Below are 17,551 nucleotides of genomic sequence, written 5' to 3'. Positions count from 1 at the left end.
GCCTGGAAGCGTCACAGCGGCCGTCACGTCCTTTAAACAGAGCCCCCCCCCCCCCCCCCCACTGAGTATTCACGCAGGGGAAGAGCCCCCTCTAGGGGCAAAGAGCTGCGAGCTGTGAGGGGGGGGGGGGCAGAGTTCAGCCCATGCAGATATGACTGGAAAACAAGACTTTTGATATGTAAATGATGCACAAGTTCAACATTCCAGGCATGTTTTCTCTTTCTGTTTACGTTGCTCTTCTCATGCAAATGTGGAATTGTTATTCGTTTACAGCGTTTGTGTGTTTCTATTCATCTTTGTGCAAGTCAGCAGTCTTGAGATTAAAACCCAACCACATGAACCCGGCAAGAACTAAAAAGAACAAAAACAAAGAGGTTTGAATCATCAACAAGTGCGACTGATGCCCGTTTCCCAAGACGAGGTCCTGCTGCAGGGGGGGGGGGGGTTGGGGGGGGGTGGACAGAGCCGCGCTTGTTTACGTAGAAGAGCCCAACGGCTGTTAAAAATCACACAAGCTATTCATTATTCAGAAGACAAAGAGAAAAACAATTTGAGAAGCAAGTTGCAGAATTTGACTGATGGTGCATCCGTGTTTTGCGACCGGACCATAAATTACTAATCCTTCCAAAACAAGGTCTGTGCGAGTGGATAAGCGAAGCAAATGGCCAGAAATCCCCTAAAATACAGCATTAACCCGCGCTCACCGACCAACGACCCCCCCCGGCCATTACGGCAACAAAGAACGGGATCCTGCTCAATTTTCCTGGTAAATCGTTTTTAATTTGAAAGATGCTTCACTAACTTATCTGTTTAGGATTATTGAACATTAAGAGAAACTGAGCGTACTAAAGACAGACGACTACACCGTCTGCAGCAAATTCCCCTTTAACTGGCCATTCGCCTAATTAAACTTTGTGAATAATGGAAAGCTACAAAAAGGTCACAGCTCGCTCGCTTTTCACTGCCTCAAAGTGTGACGTTCACCGACCAGGACAAGAAGAATTAGCTGACCGTCGGTCAGAGAGAAACCTGCTCGTGCATTACGCAGATATCTCACCAAATGAGAACCGTAGCACGTAATAAACGGCATTTGGATTAGATTTTCCTGATGACTGCAAGGTTTCCATCTCATGATGATGAACGGAGGTCTACTTGTCAGCTGAGGCCCTCTCGTGGCTCAACTGGGGAATGATGGTGCAGCTGAGGAGTCAAAAAAAAAAAGTCACGCTTCTGGCTTTGTTTTGTTGCAGACAGTGATTTTAATTTCAGAAAATCACATGTTCATACACCTGCCATTTTCATTGGGAGTTAAATGCAAGGGTTTCAGAACAGCACAGGCTTCAACGTCCGTTACATGTCAAAGAGGTGCAGAGCAGAAACACGTGTGTCAATGCAGAAGAAGGTGTGTAGAGATAAATCCATCTATATCTCTATACATCTCGGGACACTTGACTTGACACAATATTTAGCAGTCGGCGTGTATTTTAATAAACCAACAAACTCCAAAATGTGGCTTCTCCCCGTCTAGGTATTAGCTACAGAACATGCCTTCTCTCTCACGCACACACACACGCACACGCACACACACACACACACATCTCGCTGTCTACTTCAGTGATCAGTCATTTGACCTCAAATCTATTGGGACACTGGTACGTCCCCTCTTTAAAGCCCACTCAAGCAACGGGACACGTCGAACATAAAAGTCATTGTCAAAGTAAGTTTCTTAAAGGCGGATAACTGTGGTCTTGGAGTCTCTTAACTACTCAGTGCTTAACTGCAGAGACGTGTTCCTTGTCATGGAGCATGTAATAAGAAAGTCCGATGTGGGTCTTGCAGACGATATTGTCGATGTGTGAAGTGAGCCTCTTGATGATTTTACATGATATTTCTAAGAGTAAGGTTTAAGACAGAGGGTCAAAACAATCCATGGCGATTAAGTGCTGTAGGTTTGGCCTTCTGGTGGTTGTGGAAGCTTCATATTTTCTTTGGACATCATTAGACGCCTTAACTCTTGAAGAATAATTTTAATGCTATAAGAATTCTGCCATTTTGCTAAAACTGGTATGCTACTCGAATCCACCTGTGAGACGAGACAAAGCAAAAAGCACATCAGTCATGGGGACAGGAGGCTGACAGTGAGTCATCAGCACGCCGGAGCAACAGGAAAACAACGTGCAACAAATGAAGAACACTGGTGTGTGTATATAACGTGACTAACTAATGACACTTACCACCCCGTTGGAGTTATCTATCCCGTTCATGCTTATCTTCGTTACAAATTTAACAGTCGGGCACACCTCCGGGTATCTAGAGCCGCATACCAATCTCAGGCTGTATATTCTGTTCTCGTAATTGGTCTGGGAAACAGAAAAGCAGACATCAGCAGCAGAATCTACAGGCGCTGACAGCGTCTGGAGCTGCTGCGTTGGCTGTGCTTACTCTGGCCGGTCCGATGATCATGCCCGTCCACCACGTGAGGGTCATGTCGTCGTCATTCTCCAGGCCCCAGCTGACTGTGCCATCGCCCTCGCCCTTCTGCCCTTCTTCAAGCTCCTCCAACAAGCGAAAATTGCGTGGAACTTTAACTCCTAAAACCACAAAAATGGGAGTTTTATATTAAAAGTATAGGTCTCTTATTTTCTACTGCCACAAGTTCATTCAAATTCTCTTTACAATTTTGTCACGTTTATTAGTACAAAAGGTTTCTTGGTTGATAAAATACTTTTTGTCAATAGAACTAAAACGATTAGTTGATCAAAAACTACTTCTACTACTTACGGTAGTTACATTCCATTATCAGTCCCTTGTTACTGCTCCTCACGTGTTTCTTTGGCACATCTTTGTATATTAGGCTACTTATTGTTGCAGTTTAGACCAAACTATTATAGTTATTTAATTTCTGATTATAAATTGTTCCTGATTCAGTAGAGTTTTGAACACATAATTGAGCCACGCACGTGTTGCACCAGAGCATCCCGGTCTGCCTGCTATGGAGCTGCGTCTCATTTCAAAATGCTCTCAGACGTCGACCGGACCGCCTGACCGGGATTGTAAGTGATGAACCACTTACGGTTCATGACAGGAGGGGTGGTGGCGGTTACGAAGGGACAGCACTTACGTGATCTCCAACTGCTGCATCTTATAATCTTGAGGGCTAATTTGAAGTGAAGGAGTGATGAAAACCCTCAAGTTTTCTCCTTCCGTCATAAAACCAGGAATTTCACCCCCTTCGATCTCCAGACATTCATTATAATGAGCCTTGTCACCACTTTCTAAACTCAATAATTCACATCTGGTGTGCTGTGGCCACAATACATGACGGACTTAAGTGGCTTAACATCTTTAAAGGTATTTGCTTGCAAGAAGATGTTTGAGATTTAAGTCCTTTATTGACATTAAACACTTGTTAGCGGACCACAGCATCACTGTTAATATTAAATGTAAGCCAAGTAACTAGTGCCGATTTGTTTATCGTTTATCAGAAGTGATAAACGATAAACAAATCTATCATTATTGATAAATCACTTATTTTTTCATTTAGTTGAATAATTGTTTTGCCTCAAACAGGATAGAGAAAACAGTAACAAATTTCATAGAGGCCAAAAAAAAGGATTATTTCTCCAAAACCATAAGATGAAGGTTTACTGTGATAGAAGACAAAGCAGAACGCCTCAAATATCCTCCATTTGTGCTCGAAAGTGTCATCAGTATTTGATTCAGCGCAAAAAAGCCTGACAATTAACTTACTATAACTCTTATAGTTCTTAGCAGACGTTTTAAGCGTAGAGGCAAAGTAGATGCACATTGTGAGTATATTAATAACTCGTTGTGTTACTGATCTATTGTTACATACGTCCATAGCCATGAAAGTCAAGCAAACTAAATCATTTAAAATAGGATTGAGTTTGATTAAAGACCGATGACGTGAGCAGATGTGTGCCACGTTTACATTTATATATTTAATTCGTTTATGACACTTGAAAAATGAATCTTCACTGTTCGCACACTGGAAGTTTCGATTATGAAGTTACTTCCTGATAATCCAGTTTGTATTTACGTCCACGGGGTGTGTTGCTGAACTGGCACACAAAAGTCCGTGGAACATTGTAAAATAATCGTTTGATTTTTAGCGTCTTATTTTTCTGTGTCTCTTAAATACTTTATTTTGGCAATGACGCTTCCTGTTGTGCGCTTAACCCAGGATGGGCTCAGACTATTTGCTGAAACAACGAGACTACGGTCTCAGAATCTGCTGCGTTGTTCTACTCCCCCACCCAACAATGACCAACACTAACATACTTCCTGCCTTCGACGTTATTCATATAACCTTAATAGTAATAATACACAGTAGTAATGTTCTAGAATTATCCCAAAACTCTGAGAAAGCGTTGATGAAAGGAGGTGCCTGCCTTCTCTTCATTACAATGCGATGGTGTTGCAATGTGACGCGTGTAAGCGACGCTATATTAATACAAAGAACACATCTCACTGTGGAATTTCTGCAGCTTAATGCCCATAGCGCATGGACAAATACTAACAACTAAATGAAACGCTAGGTCTATTTCGATCAAATTAGTAGCTACCCGGACACAACATGATCGACTCTCGCTGCCTCGCGGTCCTAGAATATTCTAGTAGCTAGGTTAGCAGCTAGCTAGCACAATCTGCGGTTATTTACAGCCCATTTATTAAATTATGTTTACTCACACAATTTACCATTTCTAGGGGTGTTTTTCAAAATACAGGCGTTTCCTTGAGACACAGACGGCCAATACGGACGCTTATTTCGGACACCGTGAGCTATTTTAGCTAACTCACGGTGCAGGCTATCCGCTTGTGTAAGCTAGGTTAGCCTACCGAGTAATCCCGGGAGATAGACGGCTCCCGCGAAGAGCAATGCTTTGCGATGGGGAATAATTAAGGAATAAATGACAGCGGAGAGCGATTTTGATAAACCTCTGTAAGTTAGCGAGACGCCGCGTTTGTTGGGCTGGGATGACAGCGCGGGGGAGGGCTAGCCAACGCGTTCTGTCGCTGTATGCGTTAGCTTGAAGGCACACAAACCTGAGGAGGCCGCCATCTTCTTCAGCCGAGTCCAGAAGCACGCAGAGCCGTGACGTCACAGCCGTTAAACACGACGGCAATGTCTCACCGGCAGATCGCGGCTGTGCGCAGATCAACCGAAACCGGTTCCAGCACCTTTACTGACGGAAGAGTGATTATTTATCCCGCTTCTAGACGGGACGCGCAGTTCCCCTGGAAGTTCCCTCAAAGCTATACTTTTACGACACGTGCAAGGACTGTATTTGAGCTAACGTGACATCACCGAGCTACCGCTAATCGAGTCTTCTTTTAAACAATAGTTCCACTAAAAGGTGTAAAAAGTTACAGCAACACGCAAACTGGATTTAGTGTAAAATGGTTGTACGAGTCCACGAGAGTACTTGTTATTTAAAATGTAACTGCAACTGTTCATTAGCCACTGTTGGCTAACTGAACATTAGTATTACTGCGGCTAACTGTTGCTAATTTAACGTTATTATGTGTATTTTGATTAAATCACAACCACAAAGATACTTCCACACAACAAGGCCCAAATAAACCCGTCTCTCTACTGTCAGAACAGTTTGACTAAATGTGTTGTGAAATAAATCAACTAATAACGTTATAGTCACAATAGGAAAATTAAATTCAGAGCCAACCAGCTAACGTTCCTCAACAAGATGCATCTTCCGGTTCGACCAGTCGAAATAAAGTCTCTCTGTGCGTTTCGGGACTCTTTGGTTCACAAATACTTAATGAAAGTTACAAATAAAAATGCTTTTACAGACGAGGTTAATTTGGGAAGCGGAGTTGTCTGATGCCGGGCGGTTGTTGCTATGACAACAAGAGTGAGCCGATGACCTTTCACCCCACTGCTGTGCACAGGGACTCACTGCAAATACATACTAGTTTGAACCTTCTATTTCATTAAAATACGGAACATTAAACATCTGTAGCCTCAGTGCAGAGAGAACAACCTCGTGGACAATATGAAATACGGTTTTTATGGTAACATTTATCTTTAGATAATCCTAAAGACTCCCATTATGATCCCATTATGATGATTGATTTATTCACATTTAAAGTGGAAATCATGCTTCTGTTGGATAAAGAATTTAAATCAGAGTGAAAACAAAAATTGTGCTCAGGAGTTTTTAGCAGTCTGGAGCTTTTTATCAGAATTGCGTACTTAGACAGAGTTTATTTTTGCTGGTATTCAACGGAGGTAAAAAGACAAGTTCGTACACTTAAGAATGAAATATTTAAATACTTTGATCAGGTAACCAAAGGCTCTCATGTCTGTGTTGCCTCCTTCAGCAATAGAGAATGACTAACGGATATTATATATTATAATATAATTATAAATATATTATTTATTTGAACTTTGTGATGATGATGTGGGCTCATTTTCCCAGACTTCCTGTCAGCTGATAAATGCTGCCGACGTGCAACCGGTGAATCACTCGCCTGGACAGCAGCGTGTGCGGCAGCTGAATGTTCTCAATCGTGGTTTTCTTGGGGTTCCACTGAGACTCGATGGGGTTGGCGGCGGCCAACACAGAGGTCCGGGCGTTCAGCTGGCAAATAATCCCGGCCTGCAAGGCGAGCAAAAGCAGCGTGAGAACTTTCCTCCTGCCGGCTGAAAAAACGTCCGCCGGCCTCGGTGAGAAACGGTGGGAAGCGGAGTTGTCTGATGCCGGGCGGTTGTTGCTATGACAACAAGAGTGAGCCGATGACCTTTCACCCCACTGCTGTGCACAGGGACTCACTGCAAATACATACTAGTTTGAACCTTCTATTTCATTAAAATACGGAACATTAAACATCTGTAGCCTCAGTGCAGAGAGAACAACCTCGTGGACAATATGAAATACGGTTTTTATGGTAACATTTATCTTTAGATAATCCTAAAGACTCAGGATAATAAATACATGTTATATCTCTCGATCTTTTGGGAACTGTGGATTTAAATTCAACACAACTGACAAAAATGTCATTTTCAGTGAGCAACATTTTATTTTTCCCTCTTAATAAGTAGTCACTGTTACAGCTACAATAATCTCTGGAATAACAAGTGACTTAAACCAGAGTGATTACAATGTACAAGTTGGAAAAAAAGAGCTTCTTAACAAAACAAAACAACATTACTTGCAAATAGGTAAACAAATGTAATACAACAACATTTAAATATTAGCTCTATTATTTTTTCCGTTTGAATGAGTCACGCAGTTATTCTGAACGACGTCTCTAAACTGAGCGGTGTTTCAAAGTCCAACACGGCCGCAAAACACCTGGCGGTTCAATTGTACAAATTATTTTTTACAGCACAAGAAAAAAAAGCTGGGATTTGTAAAATGAAGGCCTGTACATAATTGCAGGGTGTGCGTCTCAGGCGAGGAGGCGTACGGTCTTCCCAGTAACCGTCAAGTAATCCTCGTCGGCGAGGGCTCGGAGCGCCTCGTCAAACAGCTCCTTGGTGATCGCCTGAAAACAAAACGGGACAAAAGAGGGGAAGTCATTAGTCTCCGTCTGCCGCTCAACCAGTTCACAACCAACGACACAAAAAAAACATATTTACAGTCTCGGATTGTCCCCTGAGATCATCGAGCAGCTGCTGGTACTTCATGGCAGGCGTCTTTCCTTTGGACTGGATCAGCTTCTTCAGGACTTGGGCGATGTCCTCCCGGCGCTTGCGCGCGGTGGCGCTCATACCTGGAGTCACAGATCAACGCTCAATGTCAGAAACGAGTAAACCGCCCCCCTAAAAACATCTGGAACGGATCGTCTCTCAACGCCAGACGGCGAAGCTCCCGTTATCCACGTACCGGTCGTGAGAATGGAGATGTCGACGAAGCCCGTCCTGGGGTCCGTGGCCGACTGCTTGAGGGCCTCCCTGTGCAGCCGCCGGGCCTCCTCCACGTCGATGTTCTCCACCTTCTCGGAGAAGCGCACCTTGGCGTGGGCCTCCGCCAAGCGGATCAGGGACTCCAGCTGACGCGGGTAGGCGGACACCATCCCGCGGCCGCTGCCGATCTTCCTCATGTCCACGTAGGCCTGAGGAGCGGCGTGCACAAGTTGAGGGGCCGACGTCTCGAGCATTCGACGCGAGGAACGTTAATCGAGGGGTGAGGGACCAACCTCGATGAGGGTCTGGCTGGCTTCCTCACTCAGCCGTGGGTTGATGTAGGTCCGTGCGTACGCGATGTAGTCCCTCAGCACGGCCATGTCGAGGAACTCCTCCTCGATCTGCTCCTCGCTCTGGTAGTACAGCGACACCAGGTGGTGGGCCAGCCTGCGGTCGTACGCCTCGTCCTGGGGGTCCAGCATCAGGAAGATGAGGTCGAATCTGACGGAGCGCGTAAATGCAGCGTTAAAAACAAACAGGAACATAACAAGCGAGACAATAAGACCAAGAAACATGACATAATGGACGGGATGTCCTGTGTCTAACCAGAGTTTAACACAGAAAATGACTTATGACGTTTTAAACAGATGAGATACATTTGCAGACAGTTCTTCATTTTAATTTGAACATTATTAACCCATTATGATGATTGATTTATTCACATTTAAAGTGGAAATCATGCTTCTGTTGGATAAAGAATTTAAATCAGAGTGAAAACAAAAATTGTGCTCAGGAGTTTTTAGCAGTCTGGAGCTTTTTATCAGAATTGCGTACTTAGACAGAGTTTATTTTTGCTGGTATTCAACGGAGGTAAAAAGACAAGTTCGTACACTTAAGAATTAAATATTTAAATACTTTGATCAGGTAACCAAAGGCTCTCATGTCTGTGTTGCCTCCTTCAGCAATAGAGAATGACTAACGGATATTATATATTATAATATAATTATAAATATATTATTTATTTGAACTTTGTGATGATGATGTGGGCTCATTTTCCCAGACTTCCTGTCAGCTGATAAATGCTGCCGACGTGCAACCGGTGAATCACTCGCCTGGACAGCAGCGTGTGCGGCAGCTGAATGTTCTCAATCGTGGTTTTCTTGGGGTTCCACTGAGACTCGATGGGGTTGGCGGCGGCCAACACAGAGGTCCGGGCGTTCAGCTGGCAAATAATCCCGGCCTGCAAGGCGAGCAAAAGCAGCGTGAGAACTTTCCTCCTGCCGGCTGAAAAAACGTCCGCCGGCCTCGGTGAGAAACACCCACCTTGGCGATGGAGAGGGTCTGCTGCTCCATGACCTCGTGCAGCACGGAGCGCGTGCTGTCGCTCATCTTGTCGAACTCGTCGATGCAGCAGATGCCGTTGTCGCTCAGCACCAGCGCGCCGGTCTGCAGGACCAGCTGCCGGGTCTCCGGGTCCTTGGTCACGTAGGCGGTGAGCCCCACGGCGCTGGAGCCCTTCCCCGAGGTGTACTGGCCGCGGGGCACCAGGTTGAAGACGTACTGCAGCAGCTGGGACTTGCTGGTGCCGGGGTCCCCGCAGAGCAGGATGTTCACGTCGGCGCGGAAGTTGCCTCGGCCCGTGGCGCTGAAGTCCTTGCGGGAGCCGCCGAACAGCTGCAGCAAAATGCCCTGGAAGCCACAGAGGAGGGGGGGGGGGGGGGGGGGGGGGGGGGTAAATACTTGGGTTTTCTTTACATAACAAGGCTTTAGTGAAGGCTGCTGGGAATTCTTCAAATAATTCTATTTATTTCATATCTGATAATTAAAATGATCTGCCTTTTTTTTTCCACAGGTGAAAGTTGTTGCATTACAAGTTCTTTGAAAAAGTGATGATTCCACTGACATGAAACATACATTGAGTCCAGTTTTGCTGCCATCAAATGTCCCTCTGAGCCCTGAAACTTAATGGCACGCGTAACGTTATCAACCGCCTCGGATTTCTGCCGGCTGCTTTAGACGCGACCGACGCCGGCGCTGTTGGCCAATCAGAGCGAGAGTCTGCACATCAGCGGGGGCGCGTGCACCGGTCGACCCCCCCCGTGTTCTGGCTGGCGTCCGTCCACGCACCTTTTTGATGTCCTCGTGCTCGTAGATGCTCGGCGCGAGCGCCGAGGAGAGGCGCTCGTAGACGTCCGGCTTGCCCGCCAGCTCCTTCAGGGTCTGCACGCGGTCTTCGGTGAAGAGCTTCTGCTCCGAGTCCTCGTCCAAGCCGTGCAGCCGCTTCTCGTCCGTCTTGCGGAAGTGGATGGCGTCGATGTGGGTCTTGTACACCGACTTGACGCTGCTCTGGCGGGGGTTGGCGCGCATGGGGACGGCCCTGTAGACTCCTGCAGGGACGATAGGGGAGCCGTCAAAGGGAGGGGGAGGAAAGATGGGAGCTCGAGCGCCATTTTTAACAGTGTAACGCCGTAAAAAACGTGACGACTACCAGGTGTGTTGAATCAGACAAACCCCACTTTTCACATTAAAACAGCCAATGACACAATGTTTACTGAATACTCTGGGAAGTTGGTGGGACGTGAAAGACGTCTGGGCGACTTGGACTGTGGAAGATCATCTCCAAGCAAACGGTGAAACAAAAGCCGAGTGAGCGACGTGTTCGCCAAAGCCGCCGAGCGCCGGGGAATCTCACCGGTGATGTTTATGCGGTCCCCCGGCTGCACTTTGTCCACCAGGTCGTTGTGGCCGTAGACGATGGTCGTGTGCGGCGTCTGGCCGGCCGGCATGTCTTCGGGGGACTCTTGAATCTTAATCTGCAACGAGAGGCGGATTTGGTGAGCAGACGCCGTGACCCCCGCAGCCACACCTCATTAATTACCACTCGGCACGCTCTCAAGAGATTAGGTGTCGCTGACTCCGAGCAATCTGCCCCCGCCCCCATCACCCGCCACCACCAATCCCGCCCAACTCTCACCATCTGCTTGTCTGAAAAGACGGAGCGGTTGTGAACCAGCGCCAGGCTGTGGGTGGTGTTGCAGTGGCGGCACACAGCCGGCTCGGCGATGCGCCCGCGATCCACCTCCACCCGGGTGGTGAAGGCGCACACCTGGCACTGGAAGAACGCCTCCTGCATCTCCGGGATGAGCTGCGAGGTGCGGATCACCATGCCGCTGATGGTGATCAGCTGATCGATGTCTGCGAGGAGGAGGAGGAGGAGGAGGTTAAACACTGACGAAGTGTGATTTCACACGTGGGCCGGGCTCGTGAATCCACGCGCACACCTTCTGGGTTCAGGCTCCGCATGTTTCTGGTTTTCAGGGCGTTGTAGGGGCGGACTTGGATCTGGTACTCCAGGATGGAGTCTGGGAAGCGCTCAAAGAAGAGCTCGTTGACGGCCATGTCGAAGGTCGGGATGACTTCCTGCCAACGGAGCCAAAGAATCACTCATTAGCATCAGAACACAGAGTGTCACTGCAACTTTAACAGGAGTAAGTTGCTAAAAAAAATAAAAAAAAACGATGGCAACGAACCCGAGTGAGTTCAATGTAATTCTACTACATGGGACGTTACCTGTGGGTAGCAGATGAGCTGTCTGTAAAGCTCCGCATCGAAGGACTGCACGTGCAGACAACTCACGTTGAGCACCGGATCCCCAACGACGCTGATCTGTGGTCCGAAAAGACGAGATATTTACATTTAAAACGTCTCCGGTGACCCAATGATCCTCCCTCACGTGGACCAGAAGGTCCGCCTTCCCTCTCTGCGAGCGAGTGCTCGCCTTTGAGACGACATCTTTCCTCCCGCTGATATTGTACCAGAACCATCGAGCTGAAAAGAACGACACCTCAGGAGCTCCCAGTCGGACTCAAACCCAACAACAGAGGAGCCCAAACTAAAGCGTTACACAGAGCGACAGAACGCAACGAGGCCAAAGAAGGTGCGCTACCTCTTCCAGCTTCTGCATGTACAAAGGCTCGTTCAGGTCCAAACCAGCGTTCTCATCTTCGCTGGAGGTCGGGTCGATGAACCGCTGCAGGAACCTCTGAGAATAAAAAGGGAAGTAAAGCACGCGGACGATTAGCCCCCCCCCCCGTAGTGAGAACGGGGAACATCTCATGACGGCTGAACTGAGAGACTTTGTACCTGAAACTTCTCCTTGCAGGTCCCAACATTGACATCCGTCCCCCAGATCACCAGCCGCTGACCTGCGTTCGTCTCGCTGGCCGCGGGTCCATCCGCACTCGGCTGCAAAAACAAGCAGTGGGGGGGGGGGTCATGGGTCATCCTCTAAGTAGTCTTCCTCTATAAAGAAGAGACTCAAATGTTGTTGTCCTCCACTCACCGGCTCGGACTGAAGATCGACCTCCGGAGCCTTCCTGACTGACCCCAGGTCAGGTCGCTGTCTGGCCGGGGTGCCGCGCACCGCACTGCGGGGGGTCCCTTCGACCCTGGAGCTGGGGGTGCCATACATCAGAGGGGAGCTCATGTCCACCTCATTGGGGGGGACTGTTGGAGAGAGACACAGGAGTCAACTCGAGTGTGCGTCGAGGACGAAGATTTAAAAAGCGTGGATGAACTTTGGCACCTGAGGGTCGGGGGCTGGAGAACAGAGAATTGTCCTGAGGCCCCGCCGGGCTGAGCACGTCGGTTGCCGGGGAGGTGGGCATCGGCATCAGGTCCCCGGCGGAGGAGTCCTGGCCCCTGCGGCGCTGGGAGGGGGGCGACATGGGGCCCTCGCTGCTGGCTGAGGACACGCGGGACACAAAAGACGAGTTATCTGCAGGTGGACGCGTGACCGCGGGGGGGGGGTCTGGAGGCTTCCATCGAGGACACACAAACTCACGAGTGGATGGGTTGGTGTTTCTTCCTCGTTTGCGGCCGCCGGGAGTCGATGCTGGAGAAGACATGTTGCTGGAATATCTGCAGGTGGAAATGAGTCCACTCACTTGTTTTGTTTTGAGACAGCGGAAAAGAAAACAGAGGGTCTGTGTGCTTTTGTTTACTTGGTTCTTGTTTAGTTTGGATCGGTGTGCAGAGCCTCTGCTTGGATAGTAGATGAAAAAAGAAGCTGTAGGGACATTTAGTTTGTCCCTTTATTGTTGCATTGTCACCACAATCAATACCCGCTGAATAAAACTCTCAAAGTGAGGCAGCAGATGTTTGATGCTTTCTGGCATATTTACTTGCATGTCCTCAATAATGTGGCGTTTCGTTGTTAAGATTCATTACCATTTATGTGTAGATTGTAGGCTGTCCATTGGATGGTATTGTGGTTAAATATTTCCGTTGTCATGATTAACTTCACCATTATGCTCAATACATTTAGCGCCACTGACATTAACAAGCGGAACATAAACTTAACTGGAAATATTCATTAAACGGTAATTAAAAACTACAAGTGTCTAATCGTACTGTTACTTAGCATCAATAAGCAACGGTCAAGCTTATATGCTGCCTTTCTCTGCTCGTCCATGGAACAATAAGTGAATACCAATCCATAATAACAACAACAATAATAGGTTCACTTTATTTACAGTTCAGTTTTACATGAGCACCATATGCCGATTTCTCTTTACATTATTGTTAAAACGACTTTAGGATTTCCTACTTTCATTGAAAGCTTTGGAAAAGTGGACGATAACGTTTCCACCATTTTTGACATGTGGCTGCAGAGGAAACAATGAGCTGAAACGTAATACTTCTGTTTGAAAGGGTTTAACTAACTAAGCATGAGCTCAGAAGTAGATCTTCAATCAGACAAACACGTCAATCCACATGTCCAGAAGATTTATCGGCAATAAGTGCATTAAATTAAGTTCTTCCTTACCTCTTCTTGTGTGTACGTCCGTGAGCTGCAGATCTGGCGCGAAACTGCGAGTGACGTCGTTTTCGCGGGGAACTTCGGACCAATAGCGAGCCAGGATTGCCGTTTTCCTTCCGGTCGATTCCTTCACCGCAGGGGGGGGTTCCTGATTAGTTTCAGTCGTTACGACTTGAGTTTAAAGCAATACAATGTCCGTATCAGTATCACAGGTCGTTTTTAACTTAACTCGGACGACATGAATTGTTCTATATTTAATTTAGAAATGTATCCGCGTTTCTTCTGCCAATCCCTTTGCCGATTGATACCCTGAGCTGCTTTGGTTTGGTCCAACATTTTTTTTAAATAAATCGGCCAATTCGTTTTTGAAAACATTGACAAAACGAATGAAATAGTGGCAAAATAAATGGCTAAAAATAAAACTGTGACAATGAATTAATTATGAAACTTTACACTTAATTTACTTACACAAATAAATAAATATGCATGCATGGAGTAGAGACGGTCCATCGGGAACCGCAGAGTTGGTGGTTCGAACCCGAACTGCTCCATGTCTCATGCCGAAGTGTCCCTGAGCAGGACACCCAACGGCAGGACAACTACAGAGAACTTTCTGTATGTGTGAAATAATATTTGGCAATAAAAATGGCTTCTTCTTCTTAAAGCCGTACCATGTTTCCTGCAAGCGAACTAATTAAAGACGTAGATGAAGAGAGACAAATATCTCGGATAATCAGTGTGGATGTTATTTAGAGTAATCTCTAATCAAATCCTCCTTTTTGTCACAATATCATCAGTCTCAAAGAATATCAAACTAAAATATATTTCATCCTCGTTCATTTTGACTGAATTCTAATGACGGATTTATTTTGCTATCCGTACTTCTTTAAACACGCCTTTATCCTGCGTGTGCGTTTATCGACCAGCAGGTGTCACAGTTTCCATTTCAAAAGATACTGAGGGAGGAAAATCACAGCTCACTTCCTGAGGGGGAAAAACACAGGAGCGTTTCCGAGAAGTGTCTGTACATGTGACCAAGAGCGGTACGACCCCCAACATGTATGTATTTATACATATGTAAACAAAGGTTTTGGTAGCATAAACTTATATTTAAAGATAATTAACCTTCATTTAAGTCATTAAGAACAAATTCTTATTTACAATTACTAAAATAAAGGGACACTTCTTCTTTCAGTCCAGTCAGGACAGTGTACATATTGTACCCCCTAAACCTATAACCACCTCCTAGGGAGGTTGTCTGTGGCTTTGGTTGTTTTGCCTCCCTAGTTTCACTTTTATCACATACTATTTTTTACTTTGGACCGGTTTTGGGTTAGACAGGTAAAATAAACTTTATGGCAAAGCACACATGAACAACATAAGGATCCTCAAAAAGGTACATTAAAAATAAAGTAATACAAAACCAGTACTAAATACATAAATAACTACATCTAAACTGGAAACTTGGGCTGTCCTCTAAACTCCTAATGGGCGTTATTACAGTAATGCGGTTTGTGTGGGTCGAATAGATATATCGGTATGGCATACAAACAAAGTACTGATACAAGTACTTCATGTCACAGGCCACATACATCTTGATGTTGTCCATTAGCATCATATCAATTTGTCATTTGTGTTGGTGGACTTGCATCTTGCCACTTTTTAAGACCAATGGTTTAAAGCAGAACTCATGCAGTCTCAAGTGTTGTACTTTCTGAGGTACTTTACTCAAGTGTGTTTTCATTCTCAGTATACTTTACACTTGCTAGATATTGGGCTTTTTTCCCCTCCACTACGTGTACTTTTCGGATTAAACTTCTACAAACAGGTAATCAGCGAATAAAATACTACCCAGCACATTAAGTACAAACGATGACCAGCTGCAACGTTAAAGTACCACTTCTCAGAATCACAAACTATTACCAAGTACGTTACACATATGAGGAAAACGCCTCGCGGATTGGACAGTGTAATTAATGATCATTAAGGAAAATACTCTAGAACATTCCGCATTGTGAGGCAGTTTAGTTTGGATAATTGATCTCTTGCGGTTAGTCCTCCGTTTGTATGTATAACATCTTTTCATACTGGTCACGTAGTACTTTTACAGTTGTGTTACTACTCCTGCGTCAATAAACGATGTGAATACTTTGAACCAGTTCTACTGCTGGAGACCAATAAAGTCCGAACCTCCAGCATGTAAACAACGCACAACCATTCATAGCGTCGTAGTAAAATGTGGGTGGCGCCTGCGCCCCGCCCACCTCTCCTCAAATGGGGAGTCACCGGACACCACGTGACCGCTTGTTTTGCCGTGACTGGCTCGGAAGAGGGCGGTGCGTGTGACGTCAGCCGGCCGACGCTACAAAAACAGCGCGCGAGCGTAGAGCGGCTCCAGAGAAGTGTCAGGTGCCGGCAGGAGAAGAACTTCACAACTGACTCGGGTTTTTATTACTGAAAAAGGGGGAAGAAAACCGCTGCAGGGTCACTGCGCTGTCACATCCGCGGGTCGCCTTTTTCCCCCCAACAAGTTACTATACTTCCCAGACCACGTGGGGGCCGAAGGGGGGGCGGTGCGAGTCACCAGCGTTCATGTGTGACATATACAGCCTGGACTCCCGCTGCGTGTCTCCACGATGCAACATGAGTTGGGCGGTGGAGCCCGCTAACTTCTACGAGAGCGCCAAGCTGGGCGCCCCGCAGCTCGGGCAGCTCTGCAAGCCGGGCGGCGAGGGACCCCCCATGGCGGAGCTGAGCACCGCGGCCGCCACCGCGGCCATGTACGACGACGAGAGCGCCATCGACTTCAGTCAGTACATCGAGTCCATGACGGCCGTGCCGACCCTGGAGCTGTGCAACGACGAGCTCTTCCTCGACCTGTTCAACACCGTGAAGCAGGAGAAGCTGGACTTCTACAACATGCAGAGCCCCCCCGCGCAGACCGCCGACCTGCAGCTGCAGCAGCAGCAGCTGTCGGCCGCGTACGCGGCGGAGCGGCGCGCGGGCCTCGCGCTGGAGAAGGGGGCGTTCTGCGCGCCCATCAAGCAGGAGTCCGACTGGAGCGACAGCGACGTGTCCTCGTCCCTGCCCTCGCAGATCAAGAGCTGCGCGCAGACCTCCGTCAGCCTGCCGACGGGGCAGCCGACGCCCCCCACCACCCCGGAGCCGAGCTCCGGCGCCAGCTCGGCCAGGTCCTCCCCGCGGAAGGTGGGCCGGGAGAAGGGGAAGCGGGTGGACCGGTACAGCGTGGAGTACCGGCAGAGGCGGGAGAGGAACAACATCGCGGTGAGGAAGAGCAGGGACAAAGCCAAGAGGCGCAACGTGGATATGCAGCACAAGCTGCTCGAACTGAGCTCCGATAACGACAAGCTCCATAAAACCATCGAGCAGCTCACCAGAGAGCTCTCCGGCCTCCGGGACTTCTTCAAGCAGATGCCCAGCTCGTCCTTTGCGGGCTCCGCGAGCGCGTTGAGCCGGTGACAGATTCCCGGATCTGTGGACTGAGCCATAAGCAGACTTACCTCAACAGACATTTCGATTTTTACCATCTGTAACAGATGCATTCTAAGCTTACCATAATGGCACTGGAAAATATATATATATGATGTTGCTGCCATATTTTTTTTGTGGGATTGTTCTCTGTATTAAATTATTTTACCACTGCATTTACATGTTATACCTGCTATGGTACATGTTATAATTCCAAACTTTGTATAAGAGCCAGCGCATGATCTTTTATATAGTTTGTATGAAACCCTTGAAAACATTGTTTATGGAATCTATAATAAAAATGCTGAAAAGGTGACGAAATATCCTGGTCTGAGTAATCTTTGCATGTA

General features: G+C 47.1%; 3 protein-coding genes across 5 annotated transcripts; 1 reads left to right on the top strand and 2 right to left on the bottom strand.

The window, feature by feature from the left end:
* Positions 1-1,235: 1,235 nt before the first annotated feature.
* Positions 1,236-5,897, bottom strand: ube2v2 (ubiquitin-conjugating enzyme E2 variant 2). 2 transcript variants are annotated; one of them, XM_040171230.2, is made up of 4 exons: positions 5,068-5,897; positions 2,443-2,591; positions 2,235-2,360; positions 1,236-2,083 (listed from the first exon to the last, which is right to left on the bottom strand). In XM_040171230.2, exons 1-4 carry the CDS (start codon positions 5,081-5,083, stop codon positions 1,937-1,939), a joined length of 438 nt encoding a protein of 145 aa, XP_040027164.1. In that variant the 5' UTR covers positions 5,084-5,897; the 3' UTR covers positions 1,236-1,936. The 2 variants fall into 2 exon arrangements, with proteins under 2 accessions (XP_040027164.1, XP_040027165.1); XM_040171231.2 differs by having other exon boundaries at positions 2,782-5,094.
* Positions 5,898-7,042: 1,145 nt separating this feature from the next.
* mcm4 (minichromosome maintenance complex component 4) lies at positions 7,043-13,877 on the bottom strand. 2 transcript variants are annotated; one of them, XM_040171228.2, is made up of 18 exons: positions 13,719-13,850; positions 12,895-12,959; positions 12,735-12,811; positions 12,477-12,635; positions 12,234-12,397; positions 12,035-12,136; positions 11,838-11,933; positions 11,462-11,557; positions 11,173-11,311; positions 10,866-11,086; positions 10,584-10,704; positions 10,019-10,278; positions 9,215-9,580; positions 9,004-9,131; positions 8,185-8,392; positions 7,872-8,100; positions 7,625-7,758; positions 7,043-7,530 (listed from the first exon to the last, which is right to left on the bottom strand). In XM_040171228.2, exons 3-18 carry the CDS (start codon positions 12,796-12,798, stop codon positions 7,435-7,437), a joined length of 2,583 nt encoding a protein of 860 aa, XP_040027162.1. In that variant the 5' UTR covers positions 12,799-12,811; positions 12,895-12,959; positions 13,719-13,850; the 3' UTR covers positions 7,043-7,434. The 2 variants fall into 2 exon arrangements, with proteins under 2 accessions (XP_040027162.1, XP_040027161.1); XM_040171227.2 differs by lacking the exon at positions 12,895-12,959 and having other exon boundaries at positions 13,719-13,877.
* A 2,160-nt stretch (positions 13,878-16,037) lies between these two features.
* On the top strand, positions 16,038-17,522 carry cebpd (CCAAT enhancer binding protein delta). Its single transcript, XM_040171146.2, has one exon. It carries the CDS (start codon positions 16,305-16,307, stop codon positions 17,190-17,192), a length of 888 nt encoding a protein of 295 aa, XP_040027080.2. The 5' UTR covers positions 16,038-16,304; the 3' UTR covers positions 17,193-17,522.
* Positions 17,523-17,551: the final 29 nt, after the last annotated feature.

Source organism: Gasterosteus aculeatus, chromosome 3 (genome assembly GCF_964276395.1).
Source record: "Gasterosteus aculeatus chromosome 3, fGasAcu3.hap1.1, whole genome shotgun sequence".
Taxonomy (NCBI): domain Eukaryota; kingdom Metazoa; phylum Chordata; class Actinopteri; order Perciformes; family Gasterosteidae; genus Gasterosteus; species Gasterosteus aculeatus.
The sequence above is the reverse complement of the archived record's forward strand: the minus strand, read 5'-3'. Positions and strand labels throughout refer to the sequence as shown.

Excerpts from the sequence above, each read along its gene's own strand:
- ube2v2 (XM_040171230.2), bottom strand. Across the intron at positions 2,361-2,442 it reads TGATCATCGGACCGGCCAGA|ACCAATTACGAGAACAGAAT; the intron begins GTAAGCACAGCC and ends TCTGTTTCCCAG. Across the intron at positions 2,084-2,234 it reads TAGATAACTCCAACGGGGTG|GTGGATTCGAGTAGCATACC; the intron begins GTAAGTGTCATT and ends CTCGTCTCACAG.
- cebpd (XM_040171146.2), top strand. The coding sequence starts at position 16,305 with ATGTGTGACATATACAGCCTGGACTCCCGCTGCGTGTCTCCACGATGC.
- mcm4 (XM_040171227.2), bottom strand. The coding sequence starts at position 12,798 with ATGTCTTCTCCAGCATCGACTCCCGGCGGCCGCAAACGAGGAAGAAAC. Across the intron at positions 12,398-12,476 it reads CTCCAGCCCCCGACCCTCAG|TCCCCCCCAATGAGGTGGAC; the intron begins GTGCCAAAGTTC and ends TCTCTCCAACAG. Across the intron at positions 10,279-10,583 it reads GGACCGCATAAACATCACCG|GAGTCTACAGGGCCGTCCCC; the intron begins GTGAGATTCCCC and ends TCGTCCCTGCAG.